This window comes from Danaus plexippus, chromosome 17, assembly GCF_018135715.1.
Source record: "Danaus plexippus chromosome 17, MEX_DaPlex, whole genome shotgun sequence".
NCBI lineage: Eukaryota > Metazoa > Arthropoda > Insecta > Lepidoptera > Nymphalidae > Danaus > Danaus plexippus.
Genome location: NC_083548.1, coordinates 989,766 through 1,008,317, shown reverse-complemented (window position 1 = coordinate 1,008,317; position 18,552 = coordinate 989,766). Strand labels below are relative to the sequence as shown.

The 18,552-nt window shown below is 31.8% G+C and overlaps 3 protein-coding genes across 4 annotated transcripts; 2 read left to right on the top strand and 1 right to left on the bottom strand.

Moving 5' to 3' along the window:
- Nucleotides 1-406: 406 nt before the first annotated feature.
- On the top strand, nt 407-5,911 carry LOC116771121 (uncharacterized). The gene is made up of 5 exons (XM_032662845.2): nt 407-882; nt 3,481-3,662; nt 3,743-4,239; nt 4,957-5,096; nt 5,162-5,911. The coding sequence occupies exons 2-5, from the start codon at nt 3,481-3,483 to the stop codon at nt 5,177-5,179; spliced, it is 837 nt and encodes a 278-aa protein (XP_032518736.2). The 5' UTR covers nt 407-882; the 3' UTR covers nt 5,180-5,911.
- On the bottom strand, nt 5,321-10,907 carry LOC116771120 (outer mitochondrial transmembrane helix translocase-like). 2 transcript variants are annotated; one of them, XM_032662843.2, is made up of 8 exons: nt 10,568-10,907; nt 10,175-10,283; nt 9,768-9,912; nt 8,436-8,603; nt 7,890-8,018; nt 7,340-7,479; nt 7,048-7,173; nt 5,321-6,804 (listed from the first exon to the last, which is right to left on the bottom strand). In XM_032662843.2, exons 1-8 carry the CDS (start codon nt 10,738-10,740, stop codon nt 6,646-6,648), a joined length of 1,149 nt encoding a protein of 382 aa, XP_032518734.2. In that variant the 5' UTR covers nt 10,741-10,907; the 3' UTR covers nt 5,321-6,645. The 2 variants fall into 2 exon arrangements, with proteins under 2 accessions (XP_032518734.2, XP_061379206.1); XM_061523222.1 differs by having other exon boundaries at nt 10,175-10,271.
- A 433-nt stretch (nt 10,908-11,340) lies between these two features.
- On the top strand, nt 11,341-16,825 carry LOC116771224 (nucleolar MIF4G domain-containing protein 1 homolog). The gene is made up of 12 exons (XM_061523302.1): nt 11,341-11,669; nt 11,784-12,015; nt 12,533-13,110; nt 13,177-13,267; nt 13,550-13,762; nt 14,147-14,268; nt 14,439-14,635; nt 14,828-15,003; nt 15,279-15,460; nt 15,780-15,944; nt 16,256-16,387; nt 16,500-16,825. Exons 1-12 carry the CDS (start codon nt 11,469-11,471, stop codon nt 16,794-16,796), a joined length of 2,586 nt encoding a protein of 861 aa, XP_061379286.1. The 5' UTR covers nt 11,341-11,468; the 3' UTR covers nt 16,797-16,825.
- The last annotated feature ends 1,727 nt before the right edge of the window (nt 16,826-18,552 follow it).

Sequence of the window (18,552 nt, the reverse complement as noted above, 5' to 3'; positions counted from 1 at the left end):
AGACGATAAAATTTTGCGTATTGATAAATTAAATAATCCCAAATAAACCTTTGGGTAGAAAAAACTAGAGATGTTTTGTCTAACTTTAAGCTGAATAAACAGTAAAAATAGTAAATTATTAGATCAAATGTTATAAATTGCGGTTGTTATAAAATGGCGCCGCTGTAACGAGTGGTAACTGTATTAAGCGGTGACGAGCAGAATTAAGATATTTACACGGTGTAGTTAGGGTACCGTCGCGGAAACAAAACTCTACGAAATCTTACTGTTTCATATTAACTACGACTTATTCATATTTATTAAATCAAAATATTAGTTCATAAAACTTGTGAAATATTTGTATGTTTCAGAACTGTAAATAATAATTACAATTAAAGAAAAAACTTGTATAAAACCGAACACAATTAAAAAAGCAAAATAAAAAAAAATTGTTGTTATCATAACATTTAGTTCCTTTAATAAATTGAACTAATTAAAAAATAATCAGTAATATTTGAGGCACGCAGGCTTCCAGATCGATTTTAGGAGAAAGCGATGTATTTTAGATTGATCGGATTAGAAAGGCTGAGAAAAAATCATTACCTCGCGCTGCACTTAACAGACGGTCGTCGTCCATACAGCCGCCAGAACCGAGACAGTTAATAACATAAAAAATATATTTATATCACAAATAAATTATCAGCGACTAACAAAGGAGAGAAAAAAATATTAACAATTTATGTGTTTTTTTTTTTTGGAAATATCGTCTTTTAAAGATGAAAGATTTGTGTAAAGTTTTAGGACGATGTTACAGTGAAATGTGAAAAAAAGTTGTGATTTATTAAAATAAAAGTTAATTGATATAAAATATTAAGATGAATATGTGAAGATAACAAGGGCATTGTAAGTATTTGTTGTTTATTCTTTGTAGTGTATTAATTTATTGTTGACAATGTTATTTAAAGATGACTGAAAAATATTTTTAAAATGATAAGTGTTTTTTAAATCATTACTATGTTTAATGTAAATATTTTTATAAGGGATCAAAATTTAAAAGTAAGTTAATTTTAAATACATTATATTAAGAACTTAAATTAACAAAAATTTTATAAATATCATTCAATCAAACCTTAAAAACTATTAATATTATTATTAGTCAATGAGTATAGTTTTAATATTTTTAGAGTGTGTGCACTGTAAAGTTTGCGCACTAAAACCTTTTTGGCAACATTTAGGAAATTTAAATGACAGGTATGAAGTTACAACAAATTTACTCACTAACTATTTTGGAATATAAAAAAGAAATTAAATATTGTTTACGTTACAATATTATAAACTTTTTATTTGTACCAGTTAATTATCGATGTCTGTTGTTGTGACTGACATACCATGTGTACAATTAAATAGGACAACTGATAGAACGCTGCTGACACGGAGATGTTATCATATATAATAACATTATAATAAAAATGACAATCAGCAAGTCGAAGAATCTAACTAATTTTAATTATCTGTGTAATTCAAAGTTTTATTTTTTTATAAATTAATATCAAACGGCCGTCACTGTAACTTTCTGTATAAGATAAAAGTTCGTTCACTCTGACAAATCGTTTTCAACTTGTTATCTTTATGGTCCTCGCGAGTGTTCAAATTTCTCCGTTACTTTGTGTTATTTTTTTTTTTATATACGAACATTTTTATTTGTGACATCGATTTTAGTGCAGATAGTTACAATGTTTGCTTGATACCATCATAGCTGTCAGACGAGTGATATAATCTGTCGTTATAAAATTACTCACAGGCCACAGCTATCGAGTTTTAGGGAAAACGGGTGTGACTCTCGCAATTATCATAAATAGTTACAGAGATAGCTATGGCTATGGCTTTCTCTCGCAGATTATACCCACAGAATTACATCATTAAATGACTAACTTTTCACCAACGTGTCTGTATATTTAGTGAATGCCATTAATTATTCATTGCTCAAACTTACTTTCCTCGGCGCCGATCCGCAGCGCACGCGCCTTATTACCATAACAGTTTAATTCACTATGAATTATGTATTTTATTTAAATGTTTTGTATTTTGGGAAGTAATTAAACTCCAAAACTATGCAAATGAACTTTATATCGTCCGCCTTGAATATTCTATGCACATGCTTTGTAGTATACTATACGTATTATTGCCTTTTAATTGTCTCTTTGGGAGGTATTCTTAAAATTCTAAGCTTACAGGTTATAATAATATTTTTGGTTAAAAAAATTTATTTGCATAGTATTTAAATTAAACTAACTTATATGAACTTAAATTCGTTAAGACAGTTAGGGAAGATGAAAAATTTGTAATAAGGAAACAGATAATATTAAGTCTTACGATTTGTTTCGTTTATCTCCCTTCCTTTCAACTGACAGCCATTTAAAATTTTGCAGGGCAATAGTTTCTCCACAAAAATATATATGTTTAACATTAATAAGAAATCTTAAGACTAATCGAAGATCATTTTAAGGACGGCGAATAAGACGCTTTCTTTTTAAAATCTCTTTTAACCGCATCGTGTCCAGCTACAGATATTTCAGGTTTCGATAATGGTGAACGGACATCTGGTAAATCAATGGTTATTACCGCTTTACTTGGCGGACGTCGACCTGGTCACGGACTGAGAGCACTCACTGACTGACTCTCGAATATTAGTTATTATTATTGAACATGCAACTAGTGCTGATTATTGTTGAACTAACGGAACATGCAACTTGTAGAAGCTACTCGCGATAAATAAAAATAAAACTTTTAAAATTCAAGAGATCTTTAAATATAAAATTCGTGTAATTTATAATCCTTGACAGCGTGGGTGGATTTTAAATAATTACAAAACTAGCCCATTTATACGAAAATGATCGAGATTTCCTAAAGGTAAAATTTTATACATATAGCCGCTGTCACGACACTTGGTTCTTAAGAGATTAATTTGAATATTGCAAGTTTATTTTGCGTCGGATTCCTCAGACACTCGCGATTTCGCGACGTCTAGCCACGAATACCTTGTATCGGGTTCAATCACGGATTTTTTTCTGTTTTTGGCGCATCAGAAAACGTGCAGTAGTCAGACTCACCAAATTTATAGCAACGATTGACGTTCCTCAATTTTTTTTTAATTAATGAAGCAATTATTACAAATACACAAGATTAAATACATAATGAGATGTAAGACTTCTGAAGTATTCATTTAAATGAAACTAATATTTTCGGATTACTACGCGTATTTTATTATTTTTAAAACTACATACTCCCGAAGTTTCGTTTACTTTGTGACCGTGATCATATCTCGTCTGCCCATGATCACGGTTCCTTCAAACTAACCGAAACGTCGGAAGTATGTTGTTTTTAAAAATAATAAAAGACGCGTAGTAATCCGAAAATATTGGTTTCATTCAAGATTAAATACATTATAAAAATCCCGAGCTTAACATCTAACTTAAAGAACAATTTAACTCTTTGTTTCAGATGCTAAATATTTTATTAACGTTTTCCTTGATGGTCGTATCTGTTGTCGGCCACGGTCGTGTGCTCCAACCCCCATCCCGCGCCTCCATGTGGCGGAGTGGGTTCCCAACCCCTCACAACTATGATGACGATGGACTTAACTGCGGTGGCTTCTATAGACAGTATGCCATAAACAAGGGAAAGTGAGACTAAATTCTTCCACTAATTTAGTTTATATTATATTGCAAAAATAAAAAAAACTGTTCTTTTGTACTCTTTACAGGTGTGGAATCTGCGGAGACGCCTACGATATGAAGCCCCCAAAAAGCCATGAACTCGGTGGCAAATATGGCCAAGGAATTATTGTTTCAAATTTCGAGCCAGAGCAAATTTTTACAGTCACAGTAGAAATAACGGCCTATCATAGAGGCTACTGGTATTTTAAAATATGCCCAAATCCGAAGACTAACAGGCAATCCTGCTTCGACAAATATCCAGTGGAACTGGCGACGGGTGGCACAAATTTCTATCCTTCAAAAGGTGGTGTATATAAAGTGAAGTATCGTCTTCCTAAAGGTTTAGTTTGCGACCACTGCGTGCTACAGTGGAGGTATGTAGCTGGAAATAACTGGGGTTTCTGTGGGAACGGGACCTCGGGGCTGGGATGTGGCAACCAAGAAACTTTTGGCGCCTGTTCTGATATTTCTATTAGCGAGAATTCTATCGATACCGATGCTCGTCCAGTGAAGTTTGCTACTGCTTCAAACGATATAAGTGAAGGTAAAATATCTTTACTAATTTCTTACTTGCATGTTAAATTACCTAGTATTTACCTGACTAATTTTATTATATCTACAATTATTGCACAATCAAAATGGTGTAAATACGCCGCTTGTGACAATTCGCGAATAAAATTTATACCTTTACAGCCCCAATATAACACTGTAATGAATATTGTCTTTGATTGCACTATAATAATAGAAAAGATTAGATTATGTGACGCTAACTCTTTATTGTTTATCTTGAATTATAAAACATCGTTGACAGCAACTAACTACCTGCCTGACAGATAACAAATAGTCTAAACAAAATGTTTCAATTTAATGTTAATCGTATTAATGAAATTTTAAACGAAATTGTTATGACGTCTTGGAATTTTTTTTTTATTTTTTTATAAAATACGAGAATTTACGTCAAATAAGAAAAATATTTACTTATTTTCGATTTGTTTAACGACCTCAAGACTAAACTGTCAACAACAACTGCAAACGTTGAATTGACGACATAGATATTGAAATCCTCAATCCTCCATTCTACACTACACTAGCAGTGTATACTGTTCGCGTCTTAGCAAGGATGAAGGCCATATTTAAAACAATCAACCAATAGACACTAGAAAAATTATTATATCAAATAAATACATATAATTAAATGTCACCACACGCTTTTTTGCACTTATAAAAATTACAGTATACACGAATTAGTTTTATTTCACAGATCTCAATAGAATCTTGAATTTACTACGAAAGGTAACCGCGAAACCAAAATATAAGAAGACGAAACCAAAACCGAACCAAAAGAAAAATAGGAATCATCGGAAACCGAGGCACGATACGCGACCCTCGAAAAGAAAAAAGGTTTTAATTTAACAAAATATAATAAGTTTTTTTTTTAATTTTATTAATTATTCGATCATTTACAGGATTGGCACTTTATATAATGTTAAGTGAAATAAATATATATAAATTAACTAAATTGATCCTTAAGTTGATGAAAGAAGCTACCTCCATTCAGACATATTTATAATGGTTGGAGAATATAATAGGAAATATATTTAAATAAACGAAAAGAAAACACTTGAAACTTTTAAATTATTTATTCCGTCTATTTACATATGAATATCTAATATACTACAGTGTGGATTTTATAAGCCTTTTAAAAATCTTTTGACAACTTGTATATTTATTAACATTTTATTGGATGTTTTAATCTGTGCCATCATTACACAACACATGTGACATCGGACAAGATTTAAAAGCAGTACAGTAGTTGGTTGATATTAATTATCAAACTACCCGCATTCAAATGATAAGACACTCTTTAATTAAAAAAAAGGTATTTATTGCTGTGCACAACCTAGGCTTTGGAAGAAGCATCGCATATCGCATATGCATCACACACACAGACAATCAAACAGCTCGTACTGTAACACACAATAATAACTTTCACAACAACGCTTCTTTGGAAGCTTGAGATAATATCTAAGCATCTTTCCGGCTATAGTTGGACTTCGAAATTAAAATAGTTTTCAATATCAATGACATAAAGAATCAACGCAAACAATATAACAAAATTATAGCTTTAAGATTTAATTGATGGGTCAGTAGCAATTATAGCCGGCAAGATATAAAACACAGCCGACCCAATTCTAACAATTAGTACTACAAAGTGACGCATAGTTCAAAATGTAAATAGAATTTTGATATATAAAGTTTTCTATGAAGAATTACGATATAACAATTAAAAAATTAATTATTTTTGACAAATATATACAGAAATTTCAACATTTGTAAACGTAAACTCTGCAATACAATATACACAGAACAATAAGTATAACGGAACACCCTCACCACGTGTACGGTAAGTGAGTAACTCTTGAATGTTATTTAAATGACAAATTTCAAATTCATTATAGAAAAATATCTTAAATTTTGCGGTTCAATACATATTTTTGTTGCTACGGTCACAATTCAGCTGAATGTCCCATAGATGTGATAAATATACTTTATTTCAATAATTTAATCAATCAAAAATATCTTTGAAACTCTTTATTTATATTACTTTTGTTTAAAAATTTTAATATCTTGATAGAGCATTCAATTTGAATATAGATTTTAAAACAAAAATCTGCAATGCATTATAGATCGTGATAAAATATATTTAAAACAAATAAAAGAGTAAGTACCACTATTTTTTTGATATTATTATATCATTCAGTATATAACAGGTTTTATTGAATAGCAATATTTTTTGTTATTTTCATAAATAGCAAAATAAAAAACACTAACAAAAACAAATTTATATATGAATCAACGGTCAAGTTCAACAGTGAGCAGATACGGTAGGTTTAACCCAACAGTTAACCTGGTTAACCGTCAAAACTTAATTAGTATATTCATTACAGCTCTAGTCGAGTTCAATTCTCATCCCGGGAGCCAGTGATCCGCACTGTATCTTGGATTCCTTGAGCTTGCTAAGCGACATCCTTAAATCCTCCATTGTGATGGGTCTGACAGCATCACAGTACTCCTCGTCAGAATCTGAGTTTGTGTTGTTGGTTTTTGACTGAAAAATAACACATGCCAATGTAATAATAGCATTAATAATTAATAACAAATTTATTTAGTTGCGTTTTTTATTAAGTCACTGTATACACTACAGATGGCGCTGCCAATAGATAAACACACGTATTAAGTATATTTTTTTTTGTGAATCTATTTCCGAAATATAATCGCTGGCATAAATTGGCTCTTTAATTTTAAACTCTGAAAATTTATGTTTTTTTATATAAAATCTCAGTTTCTAGACCTGTTCCCTCTGTAACTCCTCCCTGGCCAGATCTCTAACTCTGTAGACGGCCGCCTGGCGACAGAGCTCGTGAAGATCGGAGCCTGAGAATCCATCTGTGCTCGAGGCTAGACGGGCGTAGTCGATCTGAGGGTAGTTTGAATCATTACAGAATATACATCTTAAAATACCAATAATATTATTATAATTTTTTATGTATGTCTCTATTGACATATCTTAATTATATAATACATATTTATATATATATGTATATATATTCGATAGCCGAGCTATAGCTTAGTATTAATCATACATCATCAGCTGTGGGTTCTGATTTGAGTATCAGCTGGAGGATGTGCTCTCTCTGCTGGAGATTCGGCATCGGCACATGGAAGGTGGCCGGCATACGACGCTGGATCGCCTTGTCCAAGTCCTGGGGACGGTTCGTAGCGCCTGGAAAAATAAACATGAATAAAACTCATATTTTCATTACGATTTTTAAAAACTACATACTCCTTACGATTCTGTTACTCGCGAAGGTCTTAGATTTCATTAACTAATATTTTATTATATACTATGCGTTTTTTATTATATTAAAAACTACATACTAATGCTGAAGTAATAAAATAAGGAGGAGGAAGAAGAAGACAGCAATGTGATAAAATGATCACCGAGTAAAGTGGATAGACGAAAATATAGTAGAATAATATGGGTAAGTAATAAGAATAAATAGTCCTTTATGGGGTTTAAATTAGCAACACCATGGGTTTTTGTAATTAAAGAAGATTCCATAGTACACAGACATCTACTCTATACTACAATGTTATGAAGTTTCTGATATAATATGTATAAGACATACATACCCATGATAATAACGTTACACGTGTTGTCGGTGATCAGGCCGTCCCACAGCGACATGAACTGTGTCTTCATCATGGCTGTGGCCTCATGGTCATGAGCCGTGCGGGTCCGGAGAAAGGATTCAATCTCATCTGAAATATATTATAATACAGCTATCAGCTGATCGATTTAACAGTCATTACATCACACACAAACACCAGGAAACAGGTGGTATAAATCAGCTGATTTAATTAACAACTATCAGCTGATTCATACAAAATGATCTCAATATATATATATTGTATTTCAGTTATACTGAGTTGTTATTGTTAAATAATATAATGTAAGTATATTATATTAGCTTCTGTCGATTGACGTAAGTAATTAACCTAAGTAAGACTAATTAGTCTTACTTAACACAATGCATATTTTGATATAGTTATTTTTAATACTACAATGTTATAAGTGAATTAAATTAGCAGCATTATTACTCCTTGCAATATTGTACAATATATTGTGATATGTTAAATTAATGGCATATTAATGATGAATAAAAAAATCAATCTCACCTATGAAAACTATGCAAGGTTGTAATTTAACGGCCAAGCTGAACACAGCGGCGGCCAGCTTCTGTGTTTCTCCGTACCATTTGTCAGTCAACAGTGACACGTCCAGGTTTATGAAGCTCATGTTGGCTTCCTTGGCCGTAGCTTTGGCTATCAGAGTTTTACCGCAACCTGGGAATATGATCATTTTTACTATTAATGAAATGTAAGCCTTTTTAAAAAAGCTACATACTCCCTACGATCACGGGCAGACGAGATGAGATCACGGTTGCTGCCAATAACCGAAACGTGGGAGGTATGTGGCCTTTTAAAAATAATAAAATACGCGTAGTAATCCGAATATATTAATTTCATTAAACATTTTATTATCATTGTATGTATTGTGAATTATCAATCACGTAGGTATTATAGAAGTCGATTTGAGCGTCATTCGTTTACTGTTTTATATAAAATGAAATCATTTGTGAAGTTAGTCAAAAATAGAGTTAATTTAATAAAGGTTAAGTTCAATTGATCTTAGTTGAATAAAATAATTTTAGATAGTTTTTGTAACACAAAGCTTGAAATAAGTCATGAAAGTAGGCTTTATATTGGGGTACGATTTTTAATTTTAGTCCATGGGTCCATTTTCAATGGCATTATTAAAGTATGTCATGAGAAAAAAAAAACCAATTTGTTTATGGTACAGCAATACATTTCTTGTTGCGCATTCTTTTAGATTCATGCAACCCCCTGTACACTGTCTACTGCCAAACCCCCTGTATACTGCCAAATATACTTGAATAACTGTGCATATATAAAACTTCCAATTATTATCTGTGGTCTATCACATGACATCCTAAGAACCATAACAGTGGTAGAAGATTGCAAGGATTTGTACATTATAAGATTAAATAACTCAGTTTTATTCAAATAAGACCTCTATGCAGTCAATATTAAGATATCTTGTAAACATTTTCTCTGTGCCATATAATTATTTCATATCACTCAGATCACTAACAATTTCTCTAAACGGAACGCTCTATCTGTTGTTCCCTGCTAAAAATATTATATAATCAAAAATTTATAATGTTGAATGACTTCTCAGGTAAGCCTAATGGATGGATTTTGATCAAACTTTCCTGTGCCATAGCTCAGACATCGGAATAACAAAGGTTATAACTTTTTCTAAGATTATTCTGCCCTTTAATTATAATGGCATGTAAATCACAAGTCCTAGTCTATAGATGTTTGTACGTATTGATATCTATTTTATTAAAGTGCACATTAACAAGTCCATGCAAGCAGTCATGGGTATGAACTAGTATGTTGTGTATGATATGGAATTTCTCTCACCGGGTGGCCCATGCAACAATACACCTTTAGGTGGCTGTGTGAGTCGACTGTCGGCAAACAGCTCCCGTTTCTGTATCGGCAGAATAACAGTCTCACGGAGTTCATTGATGAGATGATCTAGTCCCGCTATATCCTTCCAATTAACCTGTAAGTAAAAAACAATTAAATAATATTATGTTTTATAAAAAAAAAATCTGGTGATGTAATTGATGGTACCGACATTGTATACAAAAAAAAAAAAATTTCAATCCTACAATTCTTTTTTAATAAGACCTTGTTATTGATATTAGTTTAAAAATCATTTCAATATTATTTTTAGTATTAACTTGTAATTAATATTAAATATTGCATAATAGTTACAAGTATCTGGATAAGGTTAAAGTTCCAAATATTTCCAAGATACTCACATTAATCTCTTCAGGTACCACAAGTTGTGAGGCGATGATCATTTCATGATCGGTGAGCTTGTCCAGAGCCAAGGCCTGCTTCCCGACCAATCCGGCTCTGCAAGATATTCTAATATAGAATAAATTAAACTAGTCACATATTATGGTATGATTTTCGAAACTATATACATAATAACTTAGGTTTGTATGTTAATATGATATTATTATTTTCATAATGAAAATCTATATTATATTGCACTAAATTGATGCAAGTGAGTTAATATATATAATAAGTAAGTGTTATGCTGTGTACTTAAATAGATTCACTAAAGCGATGCTGGTAAAGGAACACCTGTTAGGTCCAGTTATGTATTCTTAGTTGTTAATAATGTCGTATTGAAAATCGATACTTACTTGCGTAACTGTTCCCGCGCTCTTTCTTCAGCTTTCTTTCGACTCTTAGAAGTCGGATCTATTTGATTGACGAGCCATTTTATAGAAAAATAAGTAACCGCAGATACAAAAGCAACACGAATAGCCATTTGGAACACATCGTTCCGCGTAAATGCTGAACCTTCCACCATCATGCCTCCAATATTTTTTTTATTATTAGAAAGTAAATAATTATTCTCGCTAACTAAACGATAAAGATTTTTTCTTTAAGTCTAATAAGATAAAATAATATCAATTTTCATATTGTTTCCCATCAGCTCCGAAAAATTATCTGTCAAAGACAAGGCTGAAGGCATGAAGACAATTGTCAATTACAAATTACCATTCTTATTGTCAATTGGATGTGTTGCTAGCAATAAAATTTAACCATAATTATAAGTATAATTGTTTTTTTTTCTTGATGTTCATTTTTTTTTATAATTTATAAATGCTTGGTATGATTGAACCATTCTTGATATGACATGATATTTTGTGAATAAAAAGTTTAAAATTAGATTTTCATTAAATTATTTATTTGAAATTAATTATATACAACTTTATTTATATCAAAATCGTATTCAATACTTTGAAGGTTTAATTTCTTATTATTTTCTATATAAGTAATCGATATTAAGTAATAAACATAAAATGCTGATAAATATGTGGATTAAGTTTGCTTAAAAGAAACGGCACAAAAACATTAAAAATTGTCATTATGACACAATTGATGATTTAAGTAGATTGATATATTAACTATTCACACTGTCACACATTGTTATGATTGAAATAATATTGTCAACATATAACCTAAAAGGAATTAGAAAAACACACTAAACAGTTTAATAATATAAAAAAATATATCTCACCTATTAATCGGACTACAATGAAAAAACCAAATAATAAGCCAAAATTTACAAATACACGTAAAGTGCTTCGAAAACAAAAGAGACAAGAAAAAAAAGTAAAACGGAAAGAACATTATTTAAAAAAGAATATTGATTCTAATGAGCTTCACCGGTCCACCTCACCGGGAAAGTTTGTAAAAATAAGACCCGAAACATCTGAACCTGATAATGTGGTTAAGGTAAATCGTAATTGTTTATTTTTCAGTTTATGATACTCATTAACTTTTCGAAGGGAATATACTCTCTCTCTCCTAATGTTTCTTGACAAAATACCATAATATTAATGCTTTTAGAAAAATAAAAAACCAAAGAATCCGCCTACTGTTCAAGAATTATTAAAATTGGAGCAAGAAAAAGAGAAGAGAGCCACTGATAAATTAAAATCGATGATGAATGAACAAAGAAGGAAGATGTTATTGGAAGCTAATGATGCGGAGGATAAGATTATTAAGAAGCTAGAGAAACAGCTCGGCTTGAACAAGACTCGAAACAAAAATAACTTTTTTGCTGACGATGGGCTGGATTGTATCCTTTTAACCAAATATCTTTACACAGAAATATAATTGTAATATATGAATTAAATATTATCATTCATATCATCTACATGACATTATATTTTAATACAACCGGAGACGTTATTGCTAATATATATATATTTTTTATTGCAATAAAAATTTTTCCAATACTTTAATCACATTTCATATCCAAAGACTTGTTTACGATTATACTTTGCAGCCATGTGGAACACAATAAGTGCCAGAGCAAAAGATAAAAAAGAGTAAAAATATACTGTTGTTTACTGTTGTTTATCACTGTAAAAGCCTTTTGATTAGAAATTTGTGAAGACATTTTATTGGACATAAATAACGTAAACATTTATAAAATAGTCATGTGTTTTCATGTAACAACAATAATTCGAATTTTATTTCATATTTCACATTTATATTTATATATGTATCGGCTACAAATGTATTCTACAGTTATCTAGTATAAATCCAATATTATGAGATATATTTTGTTATTTTCCTTAACGAAACTCTAGATTTACTAGAGGTGTGTGATAGAACGACGTCAGAACAAATTGTGGCAGCGGAAAAACATTTGGCTGAAGTTGAAAGAGATTCCGACTTTGAAGATGATTTGGCTGCAGTTACAGGAAAAGAGCCACAACGTAAAAAGGAAAAGGGGATAGAGATAACAGAAGACGGACATGATTCAGTTGATGATATGGATGAAGATGATGAGTTAGGAAGTGATGACGATATGCTGGGTGAAGACAGTGAAATGAGTGAAGATGGAACCGATTTTAAAGATAATGGTGAGTCTGATGATGATGGAGAAACTGGTGATGATGGAGAAGATGACAGTGAAGTTGATGGTGACGAAGAACCAGAACGAAAAAAAAGATCAAATAACAAGAACAATAACAAGACAAAGGAAAAGATAATTGCAGAAGAAGATTTGAGTAAAATATTTAGTGACGATGAAGTGTCACATTTATCCGATGATGAAGAGTTGAGCGGAGGTGAAGAGAATTCAGAAATAGAACCTAAAGAGAAGCCGGATGTATGGGAGGACATTTATGGAAGGAAGAGAGATAAAGAAGGGAACATCATTAAGGTGGATAGCATTAATAAATTATTTTCGGTTATTATACATCAGATTATTTATAGATTTGTGTTTTAGGAGGAAAAAGGCATTTACATCCCACCACATTTGAGGAACAAGGACTCAACATCTGAGAAGGAGATGGCACAACTGAAACGGCAAGTTAAAAGTAAGATTTTATTAAAATAACAAGATAGCTGGTACATAAAATGTTTGAGCCTACGTTATATATTATAACACAAGGACGATGTAGGTATGTATAATTTTTAAGCGACTAAGTAAAGAAAAAATATTTCATAAACAAGATGTAGCATTTTTAAATTTCCTACATATGACATATAACTATATTTTCTTGGTTATATTATTATAACTACTAGCAACTATTATTTATAAGCTAGTAGACTATATGAGGTCAGTATATCACTGACTGACAATGGTTTTCATATTCCAGGTGTTCTGAACAAGTTGGCTGGTACAAACCTTCACTGGGCTTGCACCAGTATAGAGAATCTGTACACCAGCAACAGCAGACACTCGATGAATACAGTATTGACATCGCTGTATATGGAGGGAGTCGTTGGAAGGTCTATGACTCCGGAGAGAATGCTGGCAGAACATGCGGCTATGATAGCTGTGTTGCATGCCAATGTTGGCTCCGAAATTGGTGAGTGATGGTAGGTGGTACATGTTGGTATGAGAATTGGCCCAACCCATAGGATAGCCAATGTTTTGCATTTAATATTTTTGTATAAAAAAACATACATGCTGTATGAATTTATTAGTTTCTTTATATATATTTTTTTTTTATTATTGTCTGTATTATTCAACCAATCATTATTATTTTTAGTAATTCATAATTTAAGTTTTAATAGTGGACTAATAAAGGGTTTACTTTTAGACCGAAATTACTGATAAATCATATTTAGGGAGAACCATTGAGCCAATGTTAGTTAATTGCTTTGTGTTTCCTTAGGAATGTTAAACTTAGTAATGATACAAAAAATGTTGTAAGATTCATTTCTAGATAATTTGATAACTTTATTTCCAGGAGCACATTTTTTGGAGGAGTTGTGTAAGAGGTTTGACGCAATGATGGACACATCACAACCAGTCGAGGACAAGACCTTAGACAATCTAGTTGCTTGCTTGGCACATTTGTTTTGTTTCAAGGTAACTGATACTAGATGGCGTCGCCAACAAGAGTATATTACCAATACATAGCTATAACAAAATATATTAAACATTAATTAACGTTTAACGAATATCAGAATATAATTTTAAGTTGAAAAAAAAATACATTTTTAATAATTTTAATAAATTGTTCTTATTAATTTCCACAGTTATACCAATCTACGTTACTATTCGATATTCTGTCGCGACTGACGCACACGTTGTCCGAGAAGTGTATAGACGTGTTGTTAGTGTGCGTGAGGTGCGCCGGCGCAGCTCTGAGGAAGGAAGCGCCTCTCGAACTTAAGACTTTCATACATGACACACAGGCTCGAAGTACCAAGATAGGGGCTGGTGTGACAGACGGGTGAATATAAATACATTACACACACATACACACTAAATGAGATACAGATATAAACACACATGTCGTGTATTATCAACATCCTATATTTTATGCAAACTAGAGCAACATGTATATATTAATATAATCTTAATGTTATTTGTTAATAATAATGATAGTTTGTGTTATATTTTATTGTAACTATTCGTTTTTCAGGTCCCGTATAAAGTTTCTGCTGGAAGTGCTGCTGGCTATAAAGAATAATAATTTAAACAAAATACCCAACTACGATCCGAGCTACGTGGAGCACCTGAAGAAGATGACTCGGAGTATTGTCAGGAAAGGAAATTATATAACACCCTTGAACATACGGCTGGAGGATCTATTGAAAGGTGACATACATGCTTATATGAGACTACTGAATTGGATTTAAGACGTTGGTCAACTGGAACATAATGTAGATTGAGAGAAAAAGTCCCCATTAATTGGCTTAATATATGTATATATCTATATATATACTTTCTCTCTCATATATATATATATATATATATAAACATTTGCTTAACTTAAGACTTCAAAAAAATATCCCTGCTAACAGCAAACGCCATGTATTTGAACTATTCAAATCCATATACATTATAATCTATACACCATGTGTATATTCCAGCCCAGGAACGCGGCAAGTGGTGGGTGGTCGGGTCGGCCTGGGAGGGGCAGGCTGAGGTCGGAGACAAACAGATAGACAAGCAGACAACGCACGCTGACCAGAGAATGATGGAACTGGCGAGGAAACAGAGAATGAATACTGATGTCAGGCGGAGCATCTTCTGTGTTATTATGTCTGCTGAGGTCAGGATCATGGAGATATATATATATATATAACTTGAAATGAATGAACTAGTTGACCCAGGGCTAGCATAGGAAGTTTTTTTTTTTGAGAGTGACTATTGATTATATTGAAATAAATTAAAAATCCATATTATTTGAATGTAGCTCAATATGATTGCCATGTTTATTGCCTTTTGTATCCCAGCAGTCAGGTTCATATCATTGTGTCGCTGTAAACAAAATTATTGAGCTTTTGTAGATAATTAAATAAAAGTTAGGTTTTATAATAACACAAAATTCGTTTTTTGTCTCTAAATTATATATTAAATGTTCCGTTTAGGACTACATGGACGCCTTTTCTAAGTTGGAACAGCTCTCCCTGAAGGGACAACAGCAGCGTGAGATATCGCATGTGTTGTTGTCTTGCTCTCTCCACGAGAAGGCTTACAACCCCTACTACAGTGTGCTGGCTGACAAACTGTGCAGTGTAGATAGGAAATATCAGGTACGAGACTCCAAATGAGGCCCCTACAACTAAATTTATATTATAAAATAAAGTCAAGTGTGTTATGGGTAGTCAAGTGTGTTATAGGTAGTCAAGTGTGTTATGGGTAATAACAAATATAAGATAAAATACTCATATGTCAGAAGAAAAAAAAACTAAGAATTTCCTTAAGGTTAACTTGGTGACTTAAGTCTGTCTTAAACACAACTCCTAAACATGATTCAATATTCTCACCCCTCCAACCATGTTTATGATAAGTAAAAATGAATCTTATTACTATAACTAATAATCCCATTGTTGCGTGTTCACAGCTATCAATACAGTACTCTGTGTGGGACAAAATAAAGGAAATTGAAACTCTATCCAAACAGTCAACGACCAACTTGGCACAGTTTCTCATCCATCTGTTTATATCCAAAGCACTGCCGCTGTCCATTCTCAAGGTAAACTAAATAATACATAACATACATTAAAAAATATAATAGTTATATTATGTCACTACCGTTACAAGTGTTTTGAAGTCTTAGCTCGGTACATAGATTTAATTATTTACAGATAATACAATTCTCCGATTTAAACAAGAAGACCGTCCGGTTCATGAGACAGATACTCCTGGCTGTCATAATGAATGATAACATGCAGGCGTCGCTGGAAGTGTTCCACAGGATAGCCAAACCCCCGAAGCTGCACATGTTTAGGGAGAGTCTGAGGTTATTCATACAGCACTTCCTAATAAAGAACGCCGGCAAGCAGAGCGCGGTGTTGAGTGAAGAGGAGATGAGAACCTTGAAGGAACGGGCACAGGAAGTTGATAAGATACTCACCATGCACGAAACTAAATTGAGATTTTGATTAAAATAGTATACATTTATGTTTTTTTATTTGTTTTTATCATTCCTCATACACTATAGCTACATAATGTGATAGAAATACATAATAGCCAAGAATTGGCATATTATGTGTATTTATTTATTGTTGAAGTGAAAGCTCTTCTGCGACTCCCAGCAGGGTTGCGTTAATCGTATAACGCTCCTTGTATAAAGAGAGGGCGAGAGGGAATGTGTGGCGCTAGAACGCGTGCGGGCAATCGAAAGTAATATTAATAAAGTTTGTCTTAAAGAAACACTAAAAAATTACCCCTTCCTGTTTTCTTTTCAACATTACCAGACTAAACGCACAATTAATATTTTTTTATATGCTTGTTTATATTTGAACTATGTATTAGTATTTATAATCGATGTATGTATGTTTGGTAGGGAAATATTCCACAGATACAAAAGCCACCCCACAGGCCGCAGCCGTCAGTTTATCTTATCTGTGTCTGCTGGAGCTGTTATCTATTATCGAAATATTGATAATGGTTTCGTTCACATAGCAACAGCTCGGTTATTTTATTACTTAAAAATATAACACATATTAGATTTACAATAAAATCTCAATCTTATTAACTCGATTTAATACCAAAATCTAAAATAAACCATGCTTATCATACACAATTGAATTTTTTATATATATATATATATATTTTCCGAAGATTTCACATGTTAATCGTACTATAACTTAATTATCTGAACATAACTCACGCTTGACGGGACAGGAACTGCGTGTTTCGCTATTTTTTATCTGTTTCAAAAGATACAATTTATTGTACGCACAGATACAACATATCTGATAAAGGCACTGTTATGTAAATTTCTAATTGAATTAATTGGTTGCGCAAATGGTGTGAAGGAGCAGCCGACTATGAAATATGATTTCCATAATGATTTCTATCTATTTGGGTAAGGTACATACAACGACCATTAACATATACCTAGCCTTATCGTATACAAAAGAAACCAATTACTTGTTGAACTACAGATAAGTAGTATTATAAAATTATATTCCATTCGGACAATTTGCATTACGATGTTAAACAAGGTAATGCTATTAATGATTATTATGATTTAAATCAGTTTTAAAGAAAAGGTACTCAAAATACAAAGCTATTACAATGATTACTCGTTGAAAAAATGTACTTATTCTCGTTCACGGGTTTCTTCGCATAAACTGTGCCTTTATTAGTATTACGTATTTGTTAAAAATAACTGTTAATTTATATTATAAAAAAAAAATCGAAGTTATATCGATTTCTTAAAATGTCGCTTAAAACTTTCTTGTATTTTTGCTTTAACGTTACATAATTATTATAAATACTCTGTGAAATATTTATAAATAATTGATGTGACGGTTTCTAATTTTTGGTAAATGCTCAAGTACGAAAACAGACTGAATAATATTTAGATTTATGAGTTAGCTTTACCAAATTGATAAAAATGTGTCATATTTAAATTTTATTCATTCGAAATCGTTTTTATCATAAGCATATTTAGAATATTTTTAAAATTAATTTATATTTATATAAAATGTATTTCAAGAATCAATATTGTCGAAATGAATAAAAAAAACATCAAAATTGGGTTTTGAATCACATATACACAATGTACTAAAATCAACCATTATCATATATTTATAATTTATAAGATTTTCACCCCAAAGAAATCATTATTTCTCATTTAATTTGGCTATTTTCGGTTTGTTCAACTTCATTACAAGTTGTCCGCTTTAG

What these genes read in the sequence shown, in the direction of transcription:
- LOC116771224 (XM_061523302.1), top strand. Translation starts at nt 11,469, where the DNA reads ATGAAAAAACCAAATAATAAGCCAAAATTTACAAATACACGTAAAGTG. An exon ending in CACATTTGTTTTGTTTCAAG is followed by an intron (nt 14,269 to 14,438) that starts GTAACTGATACT and finishes TAATTTCCACAG; the next exon opens with TTATACCAATCTACGTTACT. An exon ending in GTGTTATTATGTCTGCTGAG is followed by an intron (nt 15,461 to 15,779) that starts GTCAGGATCATG and finishes TGTTCCGTTTAG; the next exon opens with GACTACATGGACGCCTTTTC.
- LOC116771120 (XM_032662843.2), bottom strand. Translation starts at nt 10,740, where the DNA reads ATGATGGTGGAAGGTTCAGCATTTACGCGGAACGATGTGTTCCAAATG. An exon ending in GTGTAACGTTATTATCATGG is followed by an intron (nt 7,480 to 7,889) that starts GTATGTATGTCT and finishes TTATTTTTCCAG; the next exon opens with GCGCTACGAACCGTCCCCAG. An exon ending in AGGAGTTACAGAGGGAACAG is followed by an intron (nt 6,805 to 7,047) that starts GTCTAGAAACTG and finishes GTTATTTTTCAG; the next exon opens with TCAAAAACCAACAACACAAA.
- LOC116771121 (XM_032662845.2), top strand. Translation starts at nt 3,481, where the DNA reads ATGCTAAATATTTTATTAACGTTTTCCTTGATGGTCGTATCTGTTGTC. An exon ending in TATGCCATAAACAAGGGAAA is followed by an intron (nt 3,663 to 3,742) that starts GTGAGACTAAAT and finishes TACTCTTTACAG; the next exon opens with GTGTGGAATCTGCGGAGACG. An exon ending in TTCAAACGATATAAGTGAAG is followed by an intron (nt 4,240 to 4,956) that starts GTAAAATATCTT and finishes TTTATTTCACAG; the next exon opens with ATCTCAATAGAATCTTGAAT.